Source organism: Botryllus schlosseri, chromosome 9 (genome assembly GCF_051294905.1).
Source record: "Botryllus schlosseri isolate E-star chromosome 9, Bs_hap1, whole genome shotgun sequence".
NCBI lineage: Eukaryota > Metazoa > Chordata > Ascidiacea > Stolidobranchia > Styelidae > Botryllus > Botryllus schlosseri.
Genome location: NC_137244.1, coordinates 10,294,134 through 10,317,705, shown reverse-complemented (window position 1 = coordinate 10,317,705; position 23,572 = coordinate 10,294,134). Strand labels below are relative to the sequence as shown.

The window sequence follows — 23,572 nt, the reverse complement described above, 5'->3', positions numbered from 1 at the left end:
AATCAATTGCGCTTCATCTGAAATATCTGTCGTTTCATCAAGCTGTATGCCATAGGCAGTGGCATCCTTAAGCTTTACAACTAGTTGTTTCAGCAAATCCTGAGAAATATCATCGCTTCTCCGTTTAACTGTAGTGTCTGATAATGGAACGGCTCTTACTTTCCTGAGAGCTTTTTCACCTCCATGCAAATGGTCAGCTGCGATTTCAAGACAAGGAAGAACTACGGATTCCAACTCTGTGTATGGCCGCTTTTTCTTCAGTAGAACATGAGTCATTTTTAGGGAAACGATCGCTAATTCTTTTTTCACTCCTTTTACTTCGTTTTCAAAGCAAGAAACTTGCTTCTGTTGATGACGCAGAGATTCCTCAAAAAATGCATTTGATTTGTTTTGGTGACTAGGATGTTGTGTTTTTAAATGTTTGTTTAGATGCCGCGGAGCCAGGTTACTATTGCTAAGGACGACAGGACAAAACAAACAGCGTGCTGGCGGATAAGGGTTCAGCATTTCTTCTTTTGTGCGATAAAATCCATACCGGATGTAATCATCATTCCATTTGCGTTTCTTGGCGGCACCGGACATGCTCTTTCGAATGGTTTTCGTTGAATCAGATCTCTGCTGCTGCAAGTTGCTGGTGATACTTTCAGGACACTGTTCTGCATTTGTCTCAGTATATGTTTCACCAACATTGCCTGGCTTGCGTGATTCAATAGAATTATCACTTTCACTTACGCTGGGCTTCTTGAAGAACTTACGTATGTCCATGTTTATTTAAATTGGGGCAAACAACCACGTGAACACGGTAACCGCTGTAATCTCTTTCAAATTTACCAATATAGTTAAGTACACGCCTAAAGCATGACAATACCTGGATCACACAATATTACTCGTGTTGGATAACTGACGTTATAAAACGTCCACATTCAAACGCTATTATAAAATTTCAGCGAGTTCCGCTGCGCTGTTAATTCGCGAGTTCGAGATCTCCGGGTAATACTCTACGTATTCACTATTCGCCAATGCCGTGGCCAGGCATTAGCGGCTGTCAATCACTCCATTTCGCGAACGAATAGGTACACCACCTCCGCGACGACGGATTATTTTCACGAATCAAAATTTCCGAGTCTGATCTGCAATTCTGGCAACTTCAGATGATTCAGATATTTCCCATATTTTGATATCTCGACCCTTGACACACCTATTCTGATCTCTGTTTTACTAATAGCTCAAATCAAGTACGGGATTCAGAGTCTATTTGCAGCCAGTTAGGCCGCCCGCCACGCAAATTAAAATTTATTTCGTGTCAGCCCCAAAACAGCATGAGACATTACGAACGATGAGAGAGTAGGTAAAGCTACCTGCTGCAGAAGCGGTAATTCAGACCAGCGAAGATAGCAGGCACTCCAGCCTACTGCGTATCAAGCCTGCCCCACACAAAGTCGATAGTGGCACACGGGCTGCAAGAGATGTCAGTAACCTCAGATCGCATGTCGCTATACACTGTCGTTTGTCGCTAATTTGCACCACTAATAACAAAATACTAAATTGCAAATGTATGGCGAAATATTGGACATAAAATCGGCGTTTTAAAACAATAGGATTTCGATCTCAACAAGGAAGCTGCTTCGACCCTGGCTGGCTACGTCAGTTCATTTATGTGCATTGCAGTATTTATTAAACGTCGAGAAGGACGCACCGATTCAAGAAGTCTGAGCTGTCGCGGCGGTTTCCCCAAGAATCACTAAAAGACAAATCTCTAGCTAGCTGAACACATGTTAACTACATCCTTTCCAACACCGAACGGAACCATTGGTGAATTGCAGACGGCTAAATGAATAGGAGAAATATTTGCTTATGACATCACAATCTAGCGGTGCTCAGTTTTACACTTGAGATAAACATCGCACCATATTGCTCATTAACCTGTGCGTCAACGTGTACTGACGAATAGACCTGCCTTTGTGATAGCTAGCCATCGGCTCATTGTAATTAGGATCTGGTACACCCCTGTACACCCCATCCGAGTGGTACACCCTTTGCAAATTCTGGTACACCCTAGGGTGTACGACCACCCCGGTTGAAGAGCACTGATCTAGTGTTTCGTTAGAACACCAAGTCGTAATTACTTGGTACGGTACAAACTATCGGACGACTCCCTGTATGTTGCTGACATCGAGAAATAAATTAATCACTAAAGAGCATGCACTCGGCCCTATTCGAAAAAGTTATTTACTTTGTTAGAAAAGTTTCAACTTTTCAATTCTTTAATATTTAGTGACTCGCTGCTGCAAGCTTTGCGTGCTAGATCTATCTTGATTCGATATGTCTGTTGTTTAATGAAAACCGAATACCCCACCCCCGCCCAGTTGGGATGTTGGCTATGCCACATAGAACAGTGGTCTGGAACTTTTTCGACAGAAGAGCCATATTGACCCAATATTTTCAATTGTAACTTCAAAAGAGCCATCCATGTCAATCAACTGTTACGTCACAATTGAACATCAGCGACGTATTGGTAGCACTAATATATGGGATTCGTAGTGTGCGCCATATTTTTCCGCCAACAATGGGTAAGTGAAGCTAAACATGGTCATTAGAGCAATACATACCCGCCGTGTGATACGCCAGTGACGTAGGTTAGGGGAGGCAAGTGAGGCAGTCCTCAGATGTCGTCAGGGATGAGTGAAGGAAAATTGTCAACCCTTCAATGGTTATTGGTATATTCTATCGATGTTTTTGAATGACTAGATTTTGAACAATTTTATTCCCAAAATCATGGTATTTTCATATTTATTGTTCGAAAATAAAGCGCGAAAGGAAAGGTAAGACCCAGATGAGACACAGGCACGCCAAGCCTCACCCGTGACAGCGCAACTCGTTGTAAATAGCTTAGAATTTATGATCACTGATATTATTCAAATGTAATTGTCGCGGTCATTCTTAAAATCTGAATATTGATCCGCTCCTAAAATTTTCGGAGTAACGTAACGTTGCGTTACACACCTACATTTTTACGGCGGTGCTAAAAAGCTAATAACCAATCAAGAAAACGGATAGGTACGGCTTTGTTTTTAATTTGAATTTGTAATTGTGAATGTCACTTCTAAGGCATTTATTTATCGGTGTAGATCAGGATGAAATTGTGTATTTCAAAACTGCGTAGTCCTACAAATGTCGCCATGTCAGCTATATTCTCATTCGTCAATCAAGATATCGTGCAATCCAAGATTTCTACGCTGGCTATGGCGGGTAGATCGAATTCGCGAGTGGTGTTAGTCACCGGTGCCGCAGCAACTTAAATTCGGGGACTTTGAAAAGAGGGCGGTACGAGCCCTTAACCCTGGATACCCCACTGTCTTGGCCTCTCAAATATATATTTGCGCTGCGAATAATTATTCTCGCTGTCATGAAAATGTACTGACAAGTCGCTGCAATATTGATAAATTAAGTACAAAACTAAAAATTTCTCAAAGAGCCATGTCTTATACCCAAAGGAGCCATATATGGCTCGCGAGCCATAGGTTCCCGACCACTGCTATAGAACTTAGTTTTGAAATCGTATCCGCAGCATGCATAGAAACCGGTAGTTACCTGTTATCAATACTAATGTCATATTATTCCAGTTTTTCGCGTTCTCATAAAATCGTTCGAGACGTTTCGCGTTCACACGAACCAGAACCTTTCAAAGGCTCACGCCATTCCTATTATGTACTTCAGTACTTGTCTCTGAGACATCTGTGACTGATCAAAGTTGCCAACATGTTCTATTGCTACATGTCGGACGTAAAAACCCTTGGCAATGACTGCGGGCAGGGTTCGGCCAGGGGGTCGTATGTTGCCTATCCCAGGTATAAATGTACAAATTCGGCCATAAATCGTTATGGACCACAAAGAACAAAAATGATTGCGAAAACAATTGGAAATGTTGCTATACTGTTATGTATACGCACAGTAAACGACAATATCCTCGAATGGAGATGAAGCCTTTTCATTCGCCGCTAATAAAAATTTTGATATCACTTCACAAGAGACAGATTTTCCATTGTCTGATGACCTCGATTTGTAATTGGTTGGCAAAGTCTGTAAAGAAAGTGCTTCATGTGCGTAATCAATATTTTGTGAAAATTTTCCAGTTTTTACACGATGAACACCAACGCCCTCCGTAGATGATAGGGAAAGAAATACCCTGTTCTGGTATATGGTTCTTGACGAATTTTAGATCACGTTATCGTTAAGGCACAGCAATGTTCGGCTGCAAAAAGCGACGTTGAATGGCAATATCTTCAATAATTTATGCCGCGAATACAGGCTTATACAAAATAATATCAGGATAGTTATTCCATTCAGTGCAGGCCAACGTGCGTTTTATTGACATGCTCCCGGCCAAGGTGGGTGTCCAATTGAAAGACTACTGCAGTCGTTTCAACCTCTTCCTATATTTTTTCAATTACAATCTAGTGGTGTTTTGATATGGTAAAAATATTGACAAACGAAAGAAGGAATACGGATAGTGAGTGGACAAGAACTGACAATAAAAAGGGGAGTATATACTTCCTTGCATCGCTAGGACGGCAAGATAATGGTGTGGCACCAATGTTCCCTCTAATTTTGCACGAGTCTGTGCGCACTCACCAACCCACTACGCGGTCCGTTGGACAACACTACGTGCCGATTAAAAAAAGGTCATCACTTCGGATTTTATGTGCGCAGCTTAGATTTTCCGTGCGCAGAGACCGTGTCAGCACTGCGCAATTGCGCACGTGCGCAGATTAGAGGGAACATAGTGTGTCCTATATGGTTTGGACACAAGCAAATCTCACGGCTCAAAGAAATTGGTCCACGTTACACTTTCCATTTGGCTAAAGGCAATTTGACGGTGATTTTTGACCGACTTCCCGAGCATTAAATTTGATAAAACGGGTATCAACCAAAAGCTGCCGCTGTACTGATAACGACAATATAAGTTTTATTCCGTGCAGGTCCCCGGAACCCCCACAATCAGACTCATTTTTTTCATTGTTATGGAGATGGGCATTATGACGCAACCATGCTATGTAGCTCGAGGAGGCTGAATGAGCGGCTGCGCAGCGAGAATGGTCAGCTGGCGTCGCGGCAATGAGCTTGTGTTTCGAAGTGCGATCGCATCGCAGTGAAACGTTGCGCTGTTGATTCTTTCTATAGGTTAGGTACTTCGGTAGAAGCGAGCACACATTATCAGCTTTTCCTTGACTTGTACGGGTAGAACTGGGTCCATAGAATGCCTTAGAGCCCTACGAATTTTCACGCATACTCCATGTTATTGGTGCCACCTCAGCCATGAAATAAATGATATATTTGTGTTGAAGCGGTTGCAAAACTACCAGAAGCATATTAAATGGCTAATTACTGTATCCCTGGCTGCTCATGAACGACAGTAAAGGCAAAGAACTTGTACTACGGCGAGGTTCATAGGACCAAATGCATTCTGTGCACCAAGTCCTATCCTTACAGGTCAACCAACGAAAGGCTCGTAATATGTGCGACTATAGAAACTATCGACACTCGCCATCAACAGCGCAACGTGTTTCCGGGGCCCGACACAATAAGCGGGCAAAGACAGAAAGATCTTTACAGGTTGATGGAGAATGCACGGAAATTCCTAGGCCCCTAATGCATTCTGGGGACCCAGTTCTACCCTTACAAGTCAAGGAAATGCTGGTAATGTGTGCTCGCTTCTACCAAAGCGCTTATAGAATGTATCAACAGCACAACATTTCTCTGAGACGTGATTGCACTTCAAAACACAAGCTCATTGCCGCGACGCCATCTGAGCATTCCCACTCTCGCTGCGCAGCCGCTCCTTTGCACTTGAGCTACGCTCTCGTCTAGCCATACAGCATTTCTGCGTCACAATGCCATTTTCTATAACAATGAAAAATCTGAGGCTGATTGTGGGGGTTCCAGGGCCCTGAGAGGAATAAAACTTATATTTTCGTAATCAGTACAGCGGCAGCTTCCGATTGACACCCGTTTTATCCAATTTAATGAGCGGCAAGCCGGTAAAAAATCACCGTAAAATAGTCTTAAGCCAAATGGAAACTATGACGTAGACCAATTTCACTGATCCGGGAGATTTGCCTGTGTCCACACCATATAGGACACTATGGTGGCACCGTAAAGTGCACACCGCAACCAATACGAAAGTTGGTTCACCATGTAGCCAGTAACTAAATAAGTTCCTATGTATTACAACATCTATTCCTATAACCATGGATAGCCACGATACGCAGGATGCTAATGCAACACGCTTTCCTGTACACAAGAGATGCCCATGCAACTCATATTACGTCGCAGGCCGGATTTAAAACTCCCAATTGCGACCGGGCCGCACGCTTCGCTTTTCACTTAAACACTTTATTCAAGCATATATAGATGAAACATATTACAATTTTATCACGGATCATCCGGGTTTTATTTTAATAAGTAGCAACACCTTTATTCGCGAACAATGGAATTATTGATGATGATTGGTCAGCTGAATACAGTTACCGCAGGTAAAACGATATAAGTTGGGATCTTATTATTATTATTATTATTATATTTAAAAGCAATTTTAGTGACGCATATAACAACTATGGTCTTTTGCGTCACGACGTAACGGTTGCTAATCGAATCGATATTGCGATAAGTAAATACAGTCAACTAAACATTTAGTACTGTCTTTTTGTCTTCGCAAGGAATTCCCACAGCAAAGGTAGTATATAATCACTAGTTATTATATTTTCATGGTGAAGGGTACTCTCAGGTCCATTACGGCAGCTCTAAACTGGCATCTTTCGTTAGCGTACTTTGCACACTCCATAATAACGTGCTCTGCAGTTTCTTCAACATTTCATGTGGTACAATCAGGGGTATCGGAGCATCCAATTTTACTAAGATGGGAGTTGAGACGACAGTGTCCGGTGCGTAATCTGAAAATGGTCGTTTCGGCACGGCGTGGTTAAAGTAGGTAGTTTTGTGTATATGTTAGGGCAGAACTGTTTGAAATGTGCTCCAGAGGCGGTTTCGATGAAACGTTGGTTCCAGTCTTGCCTACAGCGACCTAGAATCAATGAGTTGGCCTCGCTAGAAGTAAGATCTACACTTTGGTCAGCTAAGTCATGGGCCGCAGCCTCTTTCGCAAGTCGGTCAGCGACTTCATTCCCTTCAATACCACAGTGTCCTGGAATCCATACAAAAGAAATATCTCTATGGCTTTCATGTAAGAGATGGTGAGTTAGTTCTAATATTTGATTGGTAATATAGTTATTTTCACCAAGATGGTTTTTCAATGACAGCAATGCACTCAAAGAGTCACTCAGAATAGCAACTCGTTCCATGGAATTTTCTGAAATCCATATCAGCGCATCGAATATCGCTCTCAGAAGTTGGGATCTATTACTATCAGGTCTGTGGAGTCGATAAATTTCACCACCGACTCCAAATCCGACACCATACATGTTCAATATACTGACTCCGACTCCGTCTCTGACTCCTGAGTCTTTAAACGTACCGAATCCGACTGTTTGCTTAAGGGAACTTCGACTTCAACAGTATTACCAATTTACTTCGAAAAGTATATGCCACAGTGACGTTTAACCCTTTTGATGGAGGGTAAATTTTTGCAGAACTGACCATCACTTTTCAAATTTATACCGTGACCTCGCCAAAACTTGCATCTGAGCTGTTCCAGTTTAAAAGTGGGCGGAGTATAGCCTTTTACCATTTCCGCCCTCGATCGACACCCTATGACATGTCTAAGGTTTTTTATAAGACTTACTAAACGAACTTTTTTCTAAAAAATCTCTTTCTCTTTCTCAATTTTCAAGATTGACCCCGCATGAAAGCGCCAGAGAGTCAAAATCATGCCTCAGTGCGTAGCCACCGAACAACCCGTCAACCATGGCCGTAAACCGCACGGCTCACCAGATATGTAAAAATAAAAAATACATCAAAAATTTACATATGGGCGTGGTCAGTGAGTATTCATAATGGTCAAGTTCAACATCAAGAACGAATCGGACCCCTACCGCCCAGCTAATGGCATGCAGCGTGGTATACTTTCTCTCGTCATATCCAACCATTTACATGCATATTAAACCAGTTTATGACTCATATTCCGTCACGAACTTGGACTTGAATTTGACTATGTTTTTGTAAATCACCGAATCGTGACCACAATTAACAAACCCCCTCAGAAAATTCCCCAGAACAAGGTTGGACGTTCGAAACGCCGGAAACGGTGCAAAATTACACAGAATACCGTACAAGTCGACTTTTATTGTTCTGCCAGAATTTCTGACTATATTTCCCTCCCAGAAATATCTGGAAATTTTAGGAATGCGTACACTGTAAATTTTTTTCTGTTGGTGACGACACCAAAAAGAACGCGTTTCGTGTAAAAAAACTAAACACCTGAAAATATGTTTCGCGTTGTGGTTTGGCGTTGTCAAATACTGTGTTGTGCCATATAGCCGGTGTCAAAAGATGTGTTGTCTCATGTAGAAGTTTTCTACACCGTGCACGGACCCCAATAATCACTGAATAATCTGACCTACATCACCCTCTCTGTAGCTCTTCAAATTGATTACTAATCAATCTGGCGTGCATGACCTCCCCCGCAGTGATTAAAATGAATTACTAAATGTACTGGCATACCCGGCACACACCCCGCCGCTTGTAACGCAGCATAAAAATCATTCCATAGTTTGCAATGAAACCATCATATTAAAAATCGACGACAGTAAAAAGCAATGCTAAATGCAAGTTATGCACAATGAAACAGTACTGTTGCTAGTAAAAATAAAGAATTGTGGCACAGCATGAAATAATTAGTTTGAAGCTATTAGAGCAGTGGTTCTCAACCTCTTTGTAGACACGCCCCTATTTATGATAGTGAAAAATTTGGCACCCCCCTTATATTCATATCACAAAATCCAACCGGGATGCTAGCAACCCCAACAGATTGTTTGATGGCATCGAAAGTCATGACTGTTTATGAGAGAATTCAAAAATATTAAAATCGGTTTATATTTCAGTAGACCGCTTCTTCGCGCCTACCTTCAGATGCTTTCACGCCCCCCAGGTTGAGAACCACTGCATTAGAGCATGCGGTAAGTAAGCATAAGGAACTGCCGCATATGACTTAATAACCCCCGAACTTAACCCAACCATTACATTAACCTTTAGATATAATCAAACTGACCCTTATCTACCCCTAAATGTAACGCTTACCCAGTATAAGGCAGAATTCAACCCATATGCTAAAGTGTCAAAAGATATCACGGGACATGCTTATATCTCAACTGATCTACTGGAACGATGTAGTACATTAGCGAAATACTGCAAAATAAAACAAGACAGTGTGACAAGATAAAAGTTAAGTATGAACTACTGTAAAATCTTGGACAGTACTAACCAACCAAAGAAAGAGGCTTATTATGCCCTTAATGCATGTGTTCAAATTTCCTAAAGAAATTATTCAATTTTTCGGAGACATATTGGGTGTTTTAGTCGCCAACAACAACCTTCTCAACAAATGCCAGGATTTGAAATTCCTTGGGGTATGACACATCCCAGGCATAATAACATGCCATCATATCAATTAATATATCTAAAACCGTTGCGTCTTCATCACCGCAAGGAACCGATTCCTACACAGCTAGAATCCAGCCTTGGATCGAACCATTCTGATGTCTTGCGACGACTAAATGTGAAGTATCATGCTTCTGACTCTTGGTCTCTATGTCCAGGGCCTGAAACACAGACACATGTTCATTGTTCAAGTGTACACCTACATGCGAACATTTGAAATCGCTTTGAAAAAAATCTGAAATCATCAGGTAAGGACATCCATGAAATACACTATTAATAGGTTTCTTTCTATTCCGTTATGCTTTCCCATCCTATACAGTAATGTTTTCTCATCATATATTAATTGAAGTAGCAATTCGGTATTCATAATGCACCTGTTGAACCAGCAGCGCAGATAACCCACTCTTTTGTCGGCAGTTAATTTTGGCATCCGAAAGTTCCGACTGTAATTCCAGCAGCTTGGTCAGCTCATTTTTGTCACCTCCACTGGACTGATGAAATTGAATGATAAAACGGTTACTACTAATGCTGAATCAAGATGAATTTTAGGTTCCAATTTACCTGAAAAATCTTATCCAATATATTCATTATTTGTTGATAATAATATAAGTAATACCAACACGAAACACTAATAGAGGTGGCTGATAAAATAAGAGGGCCTTTTTGCTATTCACGTCAGCATTTTGATTATCTATGTTGCCTACGGCCGCATTCCAGTGCATAGTTGCAAGGAACTAACGAGGCGTCAAATACCTCCGTTGAAATGTCAATGGTCTATTTTCTGTGGGCTATGGACTAATCTCTCTATTCATGTCATCTTACTCCACGCACCCGAATCGCCAGGGTTCTAATGACTCGATTCAGGATTTTCTGATGACTCAAGTCATTTTCTCAAAACACGGAAATGACTCGACTCGAATCAATCTATGTCTATTGACTCGAGTCATTGCGCATGACTCGGACCAAGTCATATGAAATAAGACTCAGGCGGCCAAGACCAACATTTCATTGTAATTTGACCGCACTATTGATATTTCGTCTATTGGTACTGGTACTTGAAAATGTGACCAGAAACTGCTAAAAGTGAGGACAATTGGTATAGCATGAATGCGAATCAACCACAGTTGAAAAAAAGTGAATTTAACAAGAATGCTGAAGAGTCCCAAGCTATCCAGTCACACGCTCATGCCCACGGATCAAATCGACTGAAACAATAAAAGAAATATTGCAAAAGAAAGCAAGACAGTGTCCCAAGATAAAAGTAGAGTATGAAATACTGTTCAACAACTTGCACAGTAATAACCAAGTCAAATTAGTGGGCCTATCAGGACCTTACAGTAAGTGCTCAAAATTGTTGTTGAAGAAATTATTCAATTTTTCACTGACGAATAATTAAACCCATGTGTCATGCACCATCAAGTCGCATGCTATGTCCAGTGTCGACGAAGCTAATGGGATGATGTACACTAACGAAATACTGCAAAATAAACAAGACCGTGAGCCGAGATACAAGCAGAGGATGAGGTACTGTTTAACAACTTGCACAATAATAACCACAAGTCAAAGAAAGAGGCCTATTATGCCCTCACAATACGTGTTCAAATTTCCTAAAAAAATTATTTAATTTTTCAGAGATATATTGGGTGTTTTCGTCGCCGCCGACAACAACCCTCTGAATAAATGCCAGGAATTGAAATTCCTTCGGGTATGACACATCCCAGGCATAATAACATGTCATCATATGGATTAGAATATCTAACACCGTTGCACCGCCGTTTACCTCACGGGACGGATTTCCCAACAGCTATGATCCAGCCTTGAATTGACCCATCCTGATGTCTTGCGACAACTAGATGTGTGGATCATGCTTCTGACTCTTGGGGTGGAGGCCAAAAAGCTGAGTAATAACATCCTGGATTTTCGCTTAATCTGCGAGTTCCAAGATCTCCCGATTTAGAAGTAGATGATCCGTACGCCAAAACATTGGATGTTCGTGCGAAGTTAGTAGATCTACAAATCCAGGATGTATGACGCTATTGCGTCAAAATGACGCAAAATGTAGTGATCCGTGGAAGGTTGCCATGTCAACCCATCGACTTCGCAGTAAATATTATGCTTTGGCCATGCTGATTGGAAATGTCGTCGATTTTGGTCATGTGCTATGAATGCCATCGTTTCCTAGGTAGACTTATGAAATTGATTTGAAGCCACTTTGCAGCTTTAATGCATATTACTCTGTAGTTTATTCACAGTTATAAGTTCTAAAGACGGCATTGCAAACTGGTACTGTTGTTATTACTGTCTGTAGTATGGATATTTTGGACAACGTAGATGGCATGCAGTTCGGACGACTAGAATACAATTGTCATGCCCAGGCATTACTTGGCAAACATATCGGACTCATTTGTAAAATACCCAGAAAATGAATTCGTTGACCGCTACAGATTTTACAAGGGAGCTACGGTAATTCTTATTGGACATGATTAAAGACAGCCCATGGTTGGATGTACGGTGCCGAGCTTTGCACTCCATGATGCAATTACTGTGTGCTCTCCGATTTTTTGCTACTGTCATTTTCAACAAACAGATGCTGACTTGATTGGTGGCAGCCGGACAACTGCACGCCGAATCATCCACTGCATTTCTCGGGCGTTATCAGAGAATAGAGAAAATTTATCCCACGATTGGATGATTTGTTACAAACAAAGAGTGATTTCTTTGACATAGGTGGAGTTTCAAATGTCATCGGTTGCATTGATGGTACCCACATCCCAATAAAGTCCCCGGGTGACTCTGTACCAGAAAAGCTTATCGTTGCAGGAAAGGATATTTTTCTTCGAACTGTCAAATGGACTGCAATGCCAAGAGAATACCGGTAGTGACTAATGCTGTTGTGAGATGGCCAGGGAGTACTCATGACTCAAGAACTTTTTCAAATTCCAGATTAAAATACAAGCTCGGCCAGAAAAAATACAATGGGATTTTGCTGGGAGACAGAGGCTCTATGCTCTAAAAATGTACCCGATGACTCCATTAACAAATCCACAGGCTGCACAAGAAAAAAAAATACAGCCATATGCACTCAAAGACACGCGTGCTGATCGAGCAATGCTTCGGCGTTCTTAAACAGCGTTTCCAGATGTTGCTAAATCCTATGCGAATGCAAATCGAAAACACCATCCTGGCAATCATTGCAACAATATGTTTGCACAATTTTGCTACAAAAACCAATGAGCCAGTTCCTGATATTGCAGTTACTCCCGAGGAAGCTACGGATATAACATCTGAAGTTGGATACAATGACGCAATAGCCTATCTTGAAAATAAGATCAACACATATTTCTACTAATTATGTTTATTTTAAAATTTTAACGAACACAGTAAACCGTGCTGGTGTAAAAATAATAAAGAGAATGAAATGTGCATGACTTCGTGGAATGAAAGATTCAACTACAATTGCACTGTAGATAATAAACAAAGAGCAGGTGTCCCATTATTTGTATTCAAATTGACAAATACTACTCACATGCGCAAATGCGCAGTGCTGACATGGTCTCTGCGCACAGAAAATCCAAGTTGCCTATAAGGCGAGGAACACTTGGCAGGCAGGCACAATGAAATATTATAAAGAAATGTTGCTTTTTAGAAAATGCGTATTCGGCTGTTTAGATAACTTGACATAATTGAACAAAGAAATATTGCATTATATATGTCACTAATTCCTCAATTGTCCAAGTTCTAATCTATATTTTTCCATTTTTATCGCATGTTCTTCAATACGCATTTCGAATTCTTGCTTTCTGAAATATCATTCTTCGTCTCTCATCTCTTTTCTTTCTTTGAGGTCCTCAATATTGGACACCATCAGTTTAATTCTCAGCTCATTGTTTTTCTGAATTAAAAGAAGTTCACATTGACTCTGCGATGAGGTAGTAACCTATGATTAAACTAAAACATGTATTAGGAAGCCAATCACAAAGAAATCATTTGGAAATTCTCTTTGCCTTGTTGGCTGATATTTTTTCCTCTACTGCCTGATATCAATATCTGTTTCCAAGTGTGGTATCCATTCGATATGAGCGGTGAACCAATAATCGGTCAGTCTCTAGTCATTACAAACTTGTATTCTGCAACCAGCTGATCACAAAGTGCAGAATTGGTAGTTTTCATTGTATTGTATTTGTATACTAGAGCCCGACTGATATTGGAGTTTTGGGCCGATACCGATAAAACCAATATCTAACTCCTTCACCGATAACCACTATAGCCATATTCAAATGGTGTGGAATACCTTAAAATGCGCATTTGAAAAACTTCAGGGCATCTATTTGAACAGCTTTACAGCCGATGCGATACTTGGACAGGAAATAAACTAGAAAGGCTGTATCAGGACACCTGTAGAGTGTAATTTATGTGAAATATATCAATATTCTCAGTCTAGTGGTAAAAGATTATAGTTTATGGAGTTCCTATCACCATGCTATGACCAGACATGGGGTAATCGCGATTAGTAATCGTAATCGATTACGACGATTACAGCATTTTCAGGTAATAATAATCGCAATCGATTACATTCGAAAAAATCCCGAAGTAATCGTAATCGTAATCGACTACTTCCCATATTTAATCGATTTTTTTTGTGAAAGAACGATCACTTTTTTATTTGTACAAGGACTGTGAGATAAACTGAACACTCGTGAACAAGGAATACGTATTACACCAGTTATTGAGAGCACAAGCGTCGGATTTTCTAATGCCACTGCTCATTATTACGTCAGAGGTAGCCTATTAGCTTTGCTCGTCTTTGCGTGAGAAGTGTCCAGTCCACACATAGTAAATAGATATTCGGTGTACATTAGTGTGATTGTAAGAAAACCCATCGTGCTGTAAATCGGGTTATCAATACATTTCAGACACCACTACCTCGCAACAGGATACTTAATCACCTCTCTGCCTAAGCAACTTGTGTATTGAAGTTTGGTTCTGCTTATTTAAACTATAGAATGTAATAGTTCTAATTCTGTAGTTAAATGCAGTTTCAGTTTTGCTGCTTGGCGAGCAGTAGGCCCATATGGTACGAACTTACACCAGACAAAGGCTTGAAATTTTGTACTCGTCAAATAAAACATTACGGTTTCCACAACGGCGCATTAAAATCAACAGCTGCTGATATATATCATAACTGAGGTGTTGGTTTGCCGTTTTCGTAATGGCAGCCTGCATTACATTATCTGCATTAAGTTGAAGGCAGAATTTTATGTTCACTTTCTCTTATTCTCATATTATTCTACTCAAAACGGGCGCAATCACTATTTCGAAATTTTTTACTGAACATTTGGACCTGCCGCCATAGCCATCGGCTTATATACCACGTTAGCGTGGGTTAGAATCAGGATAAAAACCGCAAAAGTTTCCCCCACCCAAATATTGGTCTTGTGCCCCCACAGAGTAGTCAATTTCGAAGTTGAAGATTTAATTTATTCAATAATATTGGTAATTGCATTACATTGCATTTTTATTCCTATCTCAGCGCCCGATGGCCAGATTAACCTGAAGAGCAGGGGGCGCGTAATTCATAATTATAACATCTGGTATCTTGCAATAATTACTTTATTGTATGCTTTTAATTCGTGACCTCCGGTCTGTTATATAGCCAAAAGATATTGATTGTAGTGGCCCAAACATATCAGACTAAAAGAAAAACTTGCGCGAGACGCACTCACGAATTGTCATGTGTAATGCTCTGTGGGTGCCCGGGTGGCATTTGCGTCGTGGGCTCAGATTGAAAGGAATGGACTGTTAGTCACGCCCACCCAGAGCGACTATTGACAATGGACACATACCCTAAGTTTCCGCCAATGTCGTTCTTTAGTAGCACACTTCGTGGAGTCTCATGTTGGCCGAAACTGCATATGTCTTTTGATGTGTTGAGGAGCGGTATTGAATGGCACCTAAATGCCTATTACTATGAACGATACATGCTTTATTTCTTGAGGGGGAGACGTATGCATTTCGAAATCAATCTATCAAGACCTCTAGAGACATTTAAATCGCAAAGCTCAAAGAGAATTTCCAAGTTAATGAAATCTCTCGAAAATACTCTATAATTTCTGTTGGTTTACGAAATACTTTTCAGTAGCCTACCCTCCAACCACGCTCCCCACCACCGGGGTGCGGCAGTTATGGACCTGGCAAGAATGCAAAACGTTGTGTGCGATAAACCGTCCTCTATAAAATGGGCAATGGGTACATTATGACGTAACAAGGAAATGTCCCATCTTTTGGAAAGACAGTTGTTATATCATTAGGCCTATTCAGCGCAATCCATGTATTATCTTCCAATATAACTACTACGATGCAAAGTAAATGTAATCGTGAGTAATCGTGATTACTTTCCCAATGTAATCGTAATCGTAATCGACTACTTCCTGATTTTGCTGTAATCGTAATCGTAATCGCGTGATTCAGAAGTAATCGTAATCGCAATCGATTACATTCATGAAGTAATCACCCCATGTCTGGCTATGACCTCACGAAAACTGCCCATATATATTCATTTCCAATGGCCGATACCAATAATTCTTTCAAAGAGTGATATCGAGTCTATATTATCGGCAAAGCGATATAATCGGTCAGGCTCCATTGTACACCATCTTATATCAATTGTTACAGGATTGTAACTATGTGCATTGCACTGGTAATCAGCAATCTTTCGAGCAGTCAAACACCATTTCCAACTCTATCGTTCGCAAATACACTTCACTAGAAAACTAAGTACAAAGTGGAGAATTTTTACATAACAATGGTTGGGGCAGTGGAGCAAAAGTTTGCCAAACCCTCCGAAACTGCAAGATTGTATATTTTAAAATATCAACTCGACTTGAAATCCAAATGAGTAGAAGCTACATACCAGGTGGCAGATCACTCATCTTTGTCACGTATGTTGACTGCGATTCCATATAGCTTGCTTCTGAAAAATAATGTGAATGTTTCAGAAGGATTTGAGGCTATAGGCCTACGCATGTTTACACATGTACAATGCACAATTGCACATGCATATTTGCTAGTGATGGTGAAAAATACTGAAACCGATCATTTGACGACGAGCAAAAAATCTCATTAAAAATCGCTGAATGTATGACAAGAACGTTTGATTATAGAAATTAAACATGGAACGGCAACGACCGATTTTGCAGCTTCGTTCCGCTCCGCCGAGGCTGGAGTGGAGAGTTGTTTTGCGTAAGCGACTGTAGGATTTCTGGCAATCCAAAAGCTATCTTCCCGAGCACAGAAATTATTGAATATGGTCTTGATCGAAAGCCACTGTTGCACCGATTCCGACAATATAAATTAAAATAATGATCAGGCACTGATCCACCTAGAATCCGTCCTCCAAGTCGAAATATCGGCATTGTTCGAACAATCGGAGAGTCGCAATGGGTCATTGTTATGGTCATTGTGTTGCGGTTACCCGATTGTTCTGAACAATGACGATATTTCAGACTTGGAGGACAGATTCTAGGTGGATCAGTGCCTGATCGTTATTTAAATTTATATTTTCGGAATCGGTGCAACAGTAGCTTTCGATCAAGACCAGACTCAATAATTTCTGGGCTCGGGAAGATAGCTTTTGGATTGCCAGAAATCCTACAGTCGCTTACGCAAAACAATTCTCCTCTCCAGCCTCTGCGAAGCGGAACGAAGCTGCAAAATCGGTCGTTGCCGTTCCATGTTTAATTTCTATAGTTTGATATTGTGAATGCGTTCCCTTCAATACACCACCGGGTAAGAAATTGATATAATATACATCTAAACTTGTAATTGATATGTTAGCAAAAAGTAGTGATGAAAATAACGAGAAGAGTTGCCTCTGACACGAACCGATCTTCATCATGGGGAACATTTCTCGATGTGGTCAATGTATCGAACAAGTTCTCATTACTCTCTCGCAACATAACTTACATGATTGATTTTCTGCAGTAACTACAGACAATATGGTGGAATCACTTTCAAAATGATGTTCAAATGGCTGAACCTCTGCTGGCATGACAGCTTTAACCATTAATTTACTGATATGCGCCATATTATGGATATAATTAATGTCTACAAACTTACCTTGCAATGAATAGCACCGTCACCGGGTCAGATACTATTGAAAGTTCTGAAGGCCTTCTGTCATTTTCAGTTTTGAGACTTTCTCTTGTTTTGAAGCAACCTTCAATTGCTGTTCTGTTTTTTGCCATGTTTGGTGATGTGGCATTTCACGGCTTGGTTGATTGTTTCCAATGCAAGACAACGGCAGAACTCGTTTATTACATAGTTTGTATGCAATTATCATTAAACATTCTGTAATAACATAATCATCAGTCAATAAGGAGAAGCACAATTGAGTACCGGTAACAAAATATCGCTAACATGCAATATTCACTATCTTTATAATGAGCCTCAGATAAGCAATTTCAATCTACAATGACATAACTATTACAAACCTCGCCAAATTTATATGCTTGTGTACCTTAATCTAGACTTTAATCCTGGTGGCGACCAGGATCAAGAAGCAGCAGTCTATACTCAGTCGGTCCTGGCAGAATCTTACTAATCTACCTTTCTGGTCCGCAGAAAATCCAGCAACGTGCAAAATCCCCAGATCTTTTATTTGATCTATATTTTTGGCCTCCACCATTGGTCTCTATGTCGTGAGTCTGAAACACAGACATACTGGTGAAGTATGTACTTACATACGAATTTTAGTAATCACTTCGAAAAAATTCGAAGTCATGTGATGATATCCATGAAATGCATCTGTTAATAGGTTAGCCTTTCCTACCTAAACATATTCCAATTACATATTAATGGAAGGAGCAATTATGTATTTGTTATGTACCTTTTGGACTGGCAAAGCAGTCAAACCGATTTTTGTAGGCAGTTAATTCTGGCGTCTGCGAGTTCCGATTGTAGTTACAGCAGCTTGGAGAGTTTATCCTCGTCACCTTAAGTGGACTGATGAAATGGAATGATAAAATAGTTATTACTAATGCTGAAACACACTAAATTTGCACGTCCAAATTTACCTAAAATATTACATCCAATATATCTATCATATTTTGATAACGGCTTTTCATGTCTTCAATGGTTGTTGGCGCAATTATGTTCTTGAACTCTTCTCTGATCTGAGATGAAAAGTAAAATCATCACAAAACACTCATAGAAATGGCTGATAACATTAGGCCAGGACCGGCCAACCTTTTTTGTTATTCACGACCGCATTTCGATTTCCTATGTAGCCCACGGTTGCATTTTAGTGCAAAGTTATAATGAACTATCTTGACACCAAATACCCACGATGAACTTCCCATGGTGTATTTACAGTGAGTTATGGACTAACCTAGAAAAATGTGACGCTGAGAATGTTAGGAATATTTTGTGCTCACATAAAAGCAGGGTTGTAATGACTCGAGTCACGATTTTCAGATGAATCGACTTGACTCGAGTCATTTTCTCAAAATACGGAAATGACTCGACTCAAGTCATACTGTATATTGACTCGACTTGGACTCGGGTCATTGCGCACAACTCGAATCAAGTCAAATGACTCGAGACTCAGGCCTACACTGCATTGTAATTTTGAAGAACAGTAAAGTAACCACCCTATTGGGATTTCGTCTATTGGCACTGGTACTTGAAAATGCGACCAGAAACTGTTAAAAGTGAGGAAAATTAGAATATTATGAGTGCGAACCATTCGATATCACTAAACAGAGGTATAAAAGTTGGTTTAACAAGACTTTAACTGGAAACTGAGCAGTCAATACAATGACTTGGACTCGAGTCATATTACCATGACTTGGACTCGATCCTCTGCTCGCTGACTTGGACTTGACTCGATGGTGAATTGAAAATGACTCAACTTGACTCGGGTCAAACTATAAAAGTGAGATTGACTTGTGACTCAGAGCCTTGTGACTTGGTTACAACCCTGCATAAAAGACTAAAATCCATGAATGAGTCTGCCATCGTTCTAGTTTCAACCTAATTTATGGTTTTCCGGAAAGAGCTACAGAAGAACTGTATAGTGCGGACCGGGCAATCTTGCTGAACAAACATTTTCTATTCCCATGCTTATGAGATTGAACTCTGATCTTATATGAACTCAACTTGATTGAATGTCCGAGTTTTCAAAAATTCAGTAAAAATATTTATAATTTAATTAAAAAAACAACCTTAACTACAATTGGAATATAATTTGGGAAAATGTAGTAGTCCTACAACCGTATTTCTAATTTGTCTCATTCAGGAAAAATGTGCAGCTAGACTTGTAATCTAATTTGAAAAAGCAGAAAATTCTCTTGTTGTCCAAGTCTGCCTTGCCTTACCGTCTACCACACGAGTACGATGAATTATAAAGTGATTATAAAATGGTTCCATGATGTAATACCCACACTCACCAGTTTGATATCAGTCAATGAAGGAAACAGATCAAGTATTCCCGACAGAGGATTGTCTTTTTTGCATTATCTTAGAATGACGATATCCGTACAGGTGGTGATTCTTGTGGCACTTCAGCAAGTGTTTTCTAAGCTTATTCGGGCTATCAAAATATTAGCACAGCCAACAGTATGGTAGACGGGACATTATTTGTTGAACTTATTATCGATGAAGTATTATTTCTGCATTAATAGCATATATCTGTCAAATTAATATTCATGATTACATTTGGTAACACCTTGCAACCCCACCCAAGATGCATTGAATAATAAAGCTGTGTAGAAACGTTTCACATGGCTAATCAGGAGGAGAGATATCAAAGCACATGAATAAAATCGAATCAACTACATTGTTGATTCATTGAATCTAATAAAGTACATGAATAAATCATCACTGCCAACTATACATTATGATGTACACAGGTTAAGGCGAAGCAACAATTATGAGGATTAAATAGTTAATATTTTGCTGAACAATTTGCACAAAACATGTTCATAGGGAACACTGATTCGTGGTGATCAAGTGAGTTCGTATGAATGTTTACAATGGATCAAACCACGAAATAATATAGAATTTACAAGTTGATATAAACTCTTCTCGCAGAGAGAGTTATCAGAGCATAGGAATAAAATCATCACTGTCGACTGAATTATTATGTAGAGTACACATACTTTGCAGAAATAGATTCTCCATAGGATATGTTGTTTGCCAATTAACACTTCGTGTACACGGCATGTTCAAGGGGAACACGAATAGGTGATGGTCATGTAAAAACCATTCAATGTCTATAAGTTGGCCAGGCCCTGAAAATGACATCAACCACCTAGGCCACATCTCCTTCGAGTCTTCAGTGCTTCATAATTAAGCAAGCGAATGATGCAATGCCGGACCATGGTGTAAATTCCCTCAAACTTCTGAAAGTCACTACATCAGCCTAACTAAGCCCAGATTGCGCTAATATTGTAGCATACCATGAAGTAACATACTAAAGCAGGCGACAAATACTTAGCTTTTACCTTCCAATTTATCGATATGGTGAGATGCGATACCGGTAATGGCTAAGAAAGTCCTCAAATCGACGCACACCACACAACCGCATACTCCACCTGTCATGATGTCGTATCGCAAAAGAACCACATGGCGGTGTTCGACAGGAGATGACGTTGTCAGTATTGAGAAAAAGTGAACGCGAAAAAAGGGAAGACATCAAATTTCTCTCGATCGCGGCGTTGTTTACACGATTGGCCGTTGCCACCAACGGAAAATAAGGCGCTTGTGTTGTCTCGAATTTACAGTGTATTTGCGGCCGACCTCCTCATGCAAGATCGTTGGTATTCGAAAATTGTCATACCTTATACCTTCAACTTAGGTATCATATAAATCAGAAGATAGCTGGCTTTCTATAGAAACTAAAAGCCGTCCGCTACGACATATATCTTTGGAGAAATTGAGAGATGAACTTGAACTTTGGTCACCAGTGACCCCCCTCCATTAAAGGGGTTAAATGACCATCATACCCATTAACCCTATGCAAACATATGATTAATGACATGCAAAATTGTTCCATTGTGGCACAGCTCGAATTATTCTCTATGCAATTAACATGAAAGCATGCCTTTTTAACTATCCTTCCTTTTTATATTTATAAGTTTTTATAACATGGACTCTCAAACATGACGTATATCCAATGATATATATACAATGATTGGAAACTCCAGTGAGCTCTGCGTTTGAGCGCGTCGCGAGTCATGCTTCACTACAGGAATGAAATCGATGTAAACAAACGGTTCGCCAGCAATCTTTCTTCAGGAACTGGCGTTAACGTAGTGAAAAGTTTTTTATCGAGACCTCTTTTGCACGTGAATTGTGTGCATACTGTACAGGTTTTGGCCAATACCAGTAGCATGGCTTAATATTCAGACGAAACTGATGTACCAGTGTGCCTACGTGATGAACATTGTGATCGGAGGTGGTCTCGCAGTATCAAATAAAGGTGGATACTTCATAGTACGAGCTAGAGTTGGGATCAGGTCACTATCTTCAAGTCATTACAAATTTTCAATCAAGTCACGAAGTCATTTCTAATTTTTTCAAGTCAATTCAGGCAGGTTCTAAAACTGACTCTGGAGTCAGGCCTTCTGAAGTTGTGAAAGTTGGCAAAACCTACTTGAGGATATCGCAAAAAGCATCACGTTTTTGAAGTAATAATAGTCATTATTCCTTTGTTACGGACATTCATCTTGTGATCCGAATGCTCGTATATACAAATGAATAAAAATAAAAATATATTTGTTTGATACATATCAGGAGTAATCGTCAGCAGCTTTTAGATACAGTATACAATTGACTAACAGATGTATACAAAGTAAAGTCTAACTCATTTCTTCATACTACTCGTGTACTTTTCAGACCGTTCATTTTCTGCTTCAACAAGTAGATTTCAATATCCAATTGACTAAGAAACGTCTGCAAAACCTGGTCTTAACCTACTTTTTCAGACTACGGTACTTCATCAGTACAATTTACCATGATATGATGGTATATCTTATAAGTGTATGTGTGCGCAAGAGCGACCCACAATAGGTAGAAAGTTCCTGCCATTGTCCATGTCAGGTTTGATGGACTTGTACACAGCCAATGATCTATAAATGATTGTTCACAGCATATACTTTGTATAGTCATTAAATTGTAATGTTGTCCATGTCCAGTCCAGTTTGTCTGTCAACTCTTACAATCATAGCTGACTTGCGAGATGGTGACTTCGAAGAATGGGACGGAATAGAGGCTATCCAACAATCCCCTTCACTCAACAAATCTCCGAACTTACACATCACCATCTATCAGTGTTGGGATGACTCGAGTCACCTTTTTCGTATGACTTGACTTGACTCGAGTCACTTTGCTAAAATGACTTGACTTGACTTGACTCGGCGTATCAGAAATGCGGATTGACTCGTGACTCGGAGCAAAATTCACGAGTCAATTTCAAGTCATCAAGCAATCGATGTCGATGAAATCACTCTATCCTGCATATGGTAGGATTGTTCGCGAAACGCTGGTGCAACCCGTGAAAGTGACCAATCATTCAATGATCGTGCGTTTTACTGAACCTCCATTGTTCTCTCATAAATAAATTGACCACAATTGAAGTGATCTAATCATACAGCTTACACAAAATTGATATTTCTGTTCTCTGTTCTTATACATCAGTGGTCGGGAACCTATGGCTCGCGAGCCATATATGGCTCTTTTGGGTATATGATATGGCTCTTTGACATATTTTCGATTTTGTACTTAATTTTATCGATATTGCAGCAGCCTGTTAGTAAATTTCCTTACCGGCCAGAATAATTATTCTCATGGTAGCATAAACATGTATTTGAGAGGTCAAGGCAGTGGCGTGTCCACGGTTGAGGTCTCGGACCCCTTTACAAAATTCTCAACATTAAGTTACTGTAGCGATGACGACCAATAT

The 23,572-nt window shown here is 40.1% G+C and overlaps 1 protein-coding gene and 2 long non-coding RNA genes across 3 annotated transcripts in view; all 3 read right to left on the bottom strand.

Annotated features, from left to right (window-relative positions):
• Window positions 1-23,572, bottom strand: part of LOC145446669 (uncharacterized) — a 59,289-nt gene that overhangs the window by 6,813 nt on the left and 28,904 nt on the right. Inside the window, exon 5 of the mRNA XM_080325020.1 lies at window positions 3,951-4,080. Within this exon, the coding sequence (XP_080181146.1) occupies window positions 3,951-4,080 (130 nt within the window). The remainder of the gene's footprint in view (window positions 1-3,950; window positions 4,081-23,572) is intronic.
• On the bottom strand, window positions 8,694-21,392 carry LOC145446058 (uncharacterized). The gene is made up of 3 exons (XR_013917193.1): window positions 18,684-21,392; window positions 9,987-10,103; window positions 8,694-9,773 (listed from the first exon to the last, which is right to left on the bottom strand). It is a non-coding gene; the product is annotated as an uncharacterized LOC145446058 (long non-coding RNA).
• Window positions 13,149-18,289, bottom strand: LOC145446051 (uncharacterized). Its single transcript, XR_013917187.1, has 3 exons — window positions 17,728-18,289; window positions 16,523-16,582; window positions 13,149-13,504 (listed from the first exon to the last, which is right to left on the bottom strand). It is a non-coding gene; the product is annotated as an uncharacterized LOC145446051 (long non-coding RNA).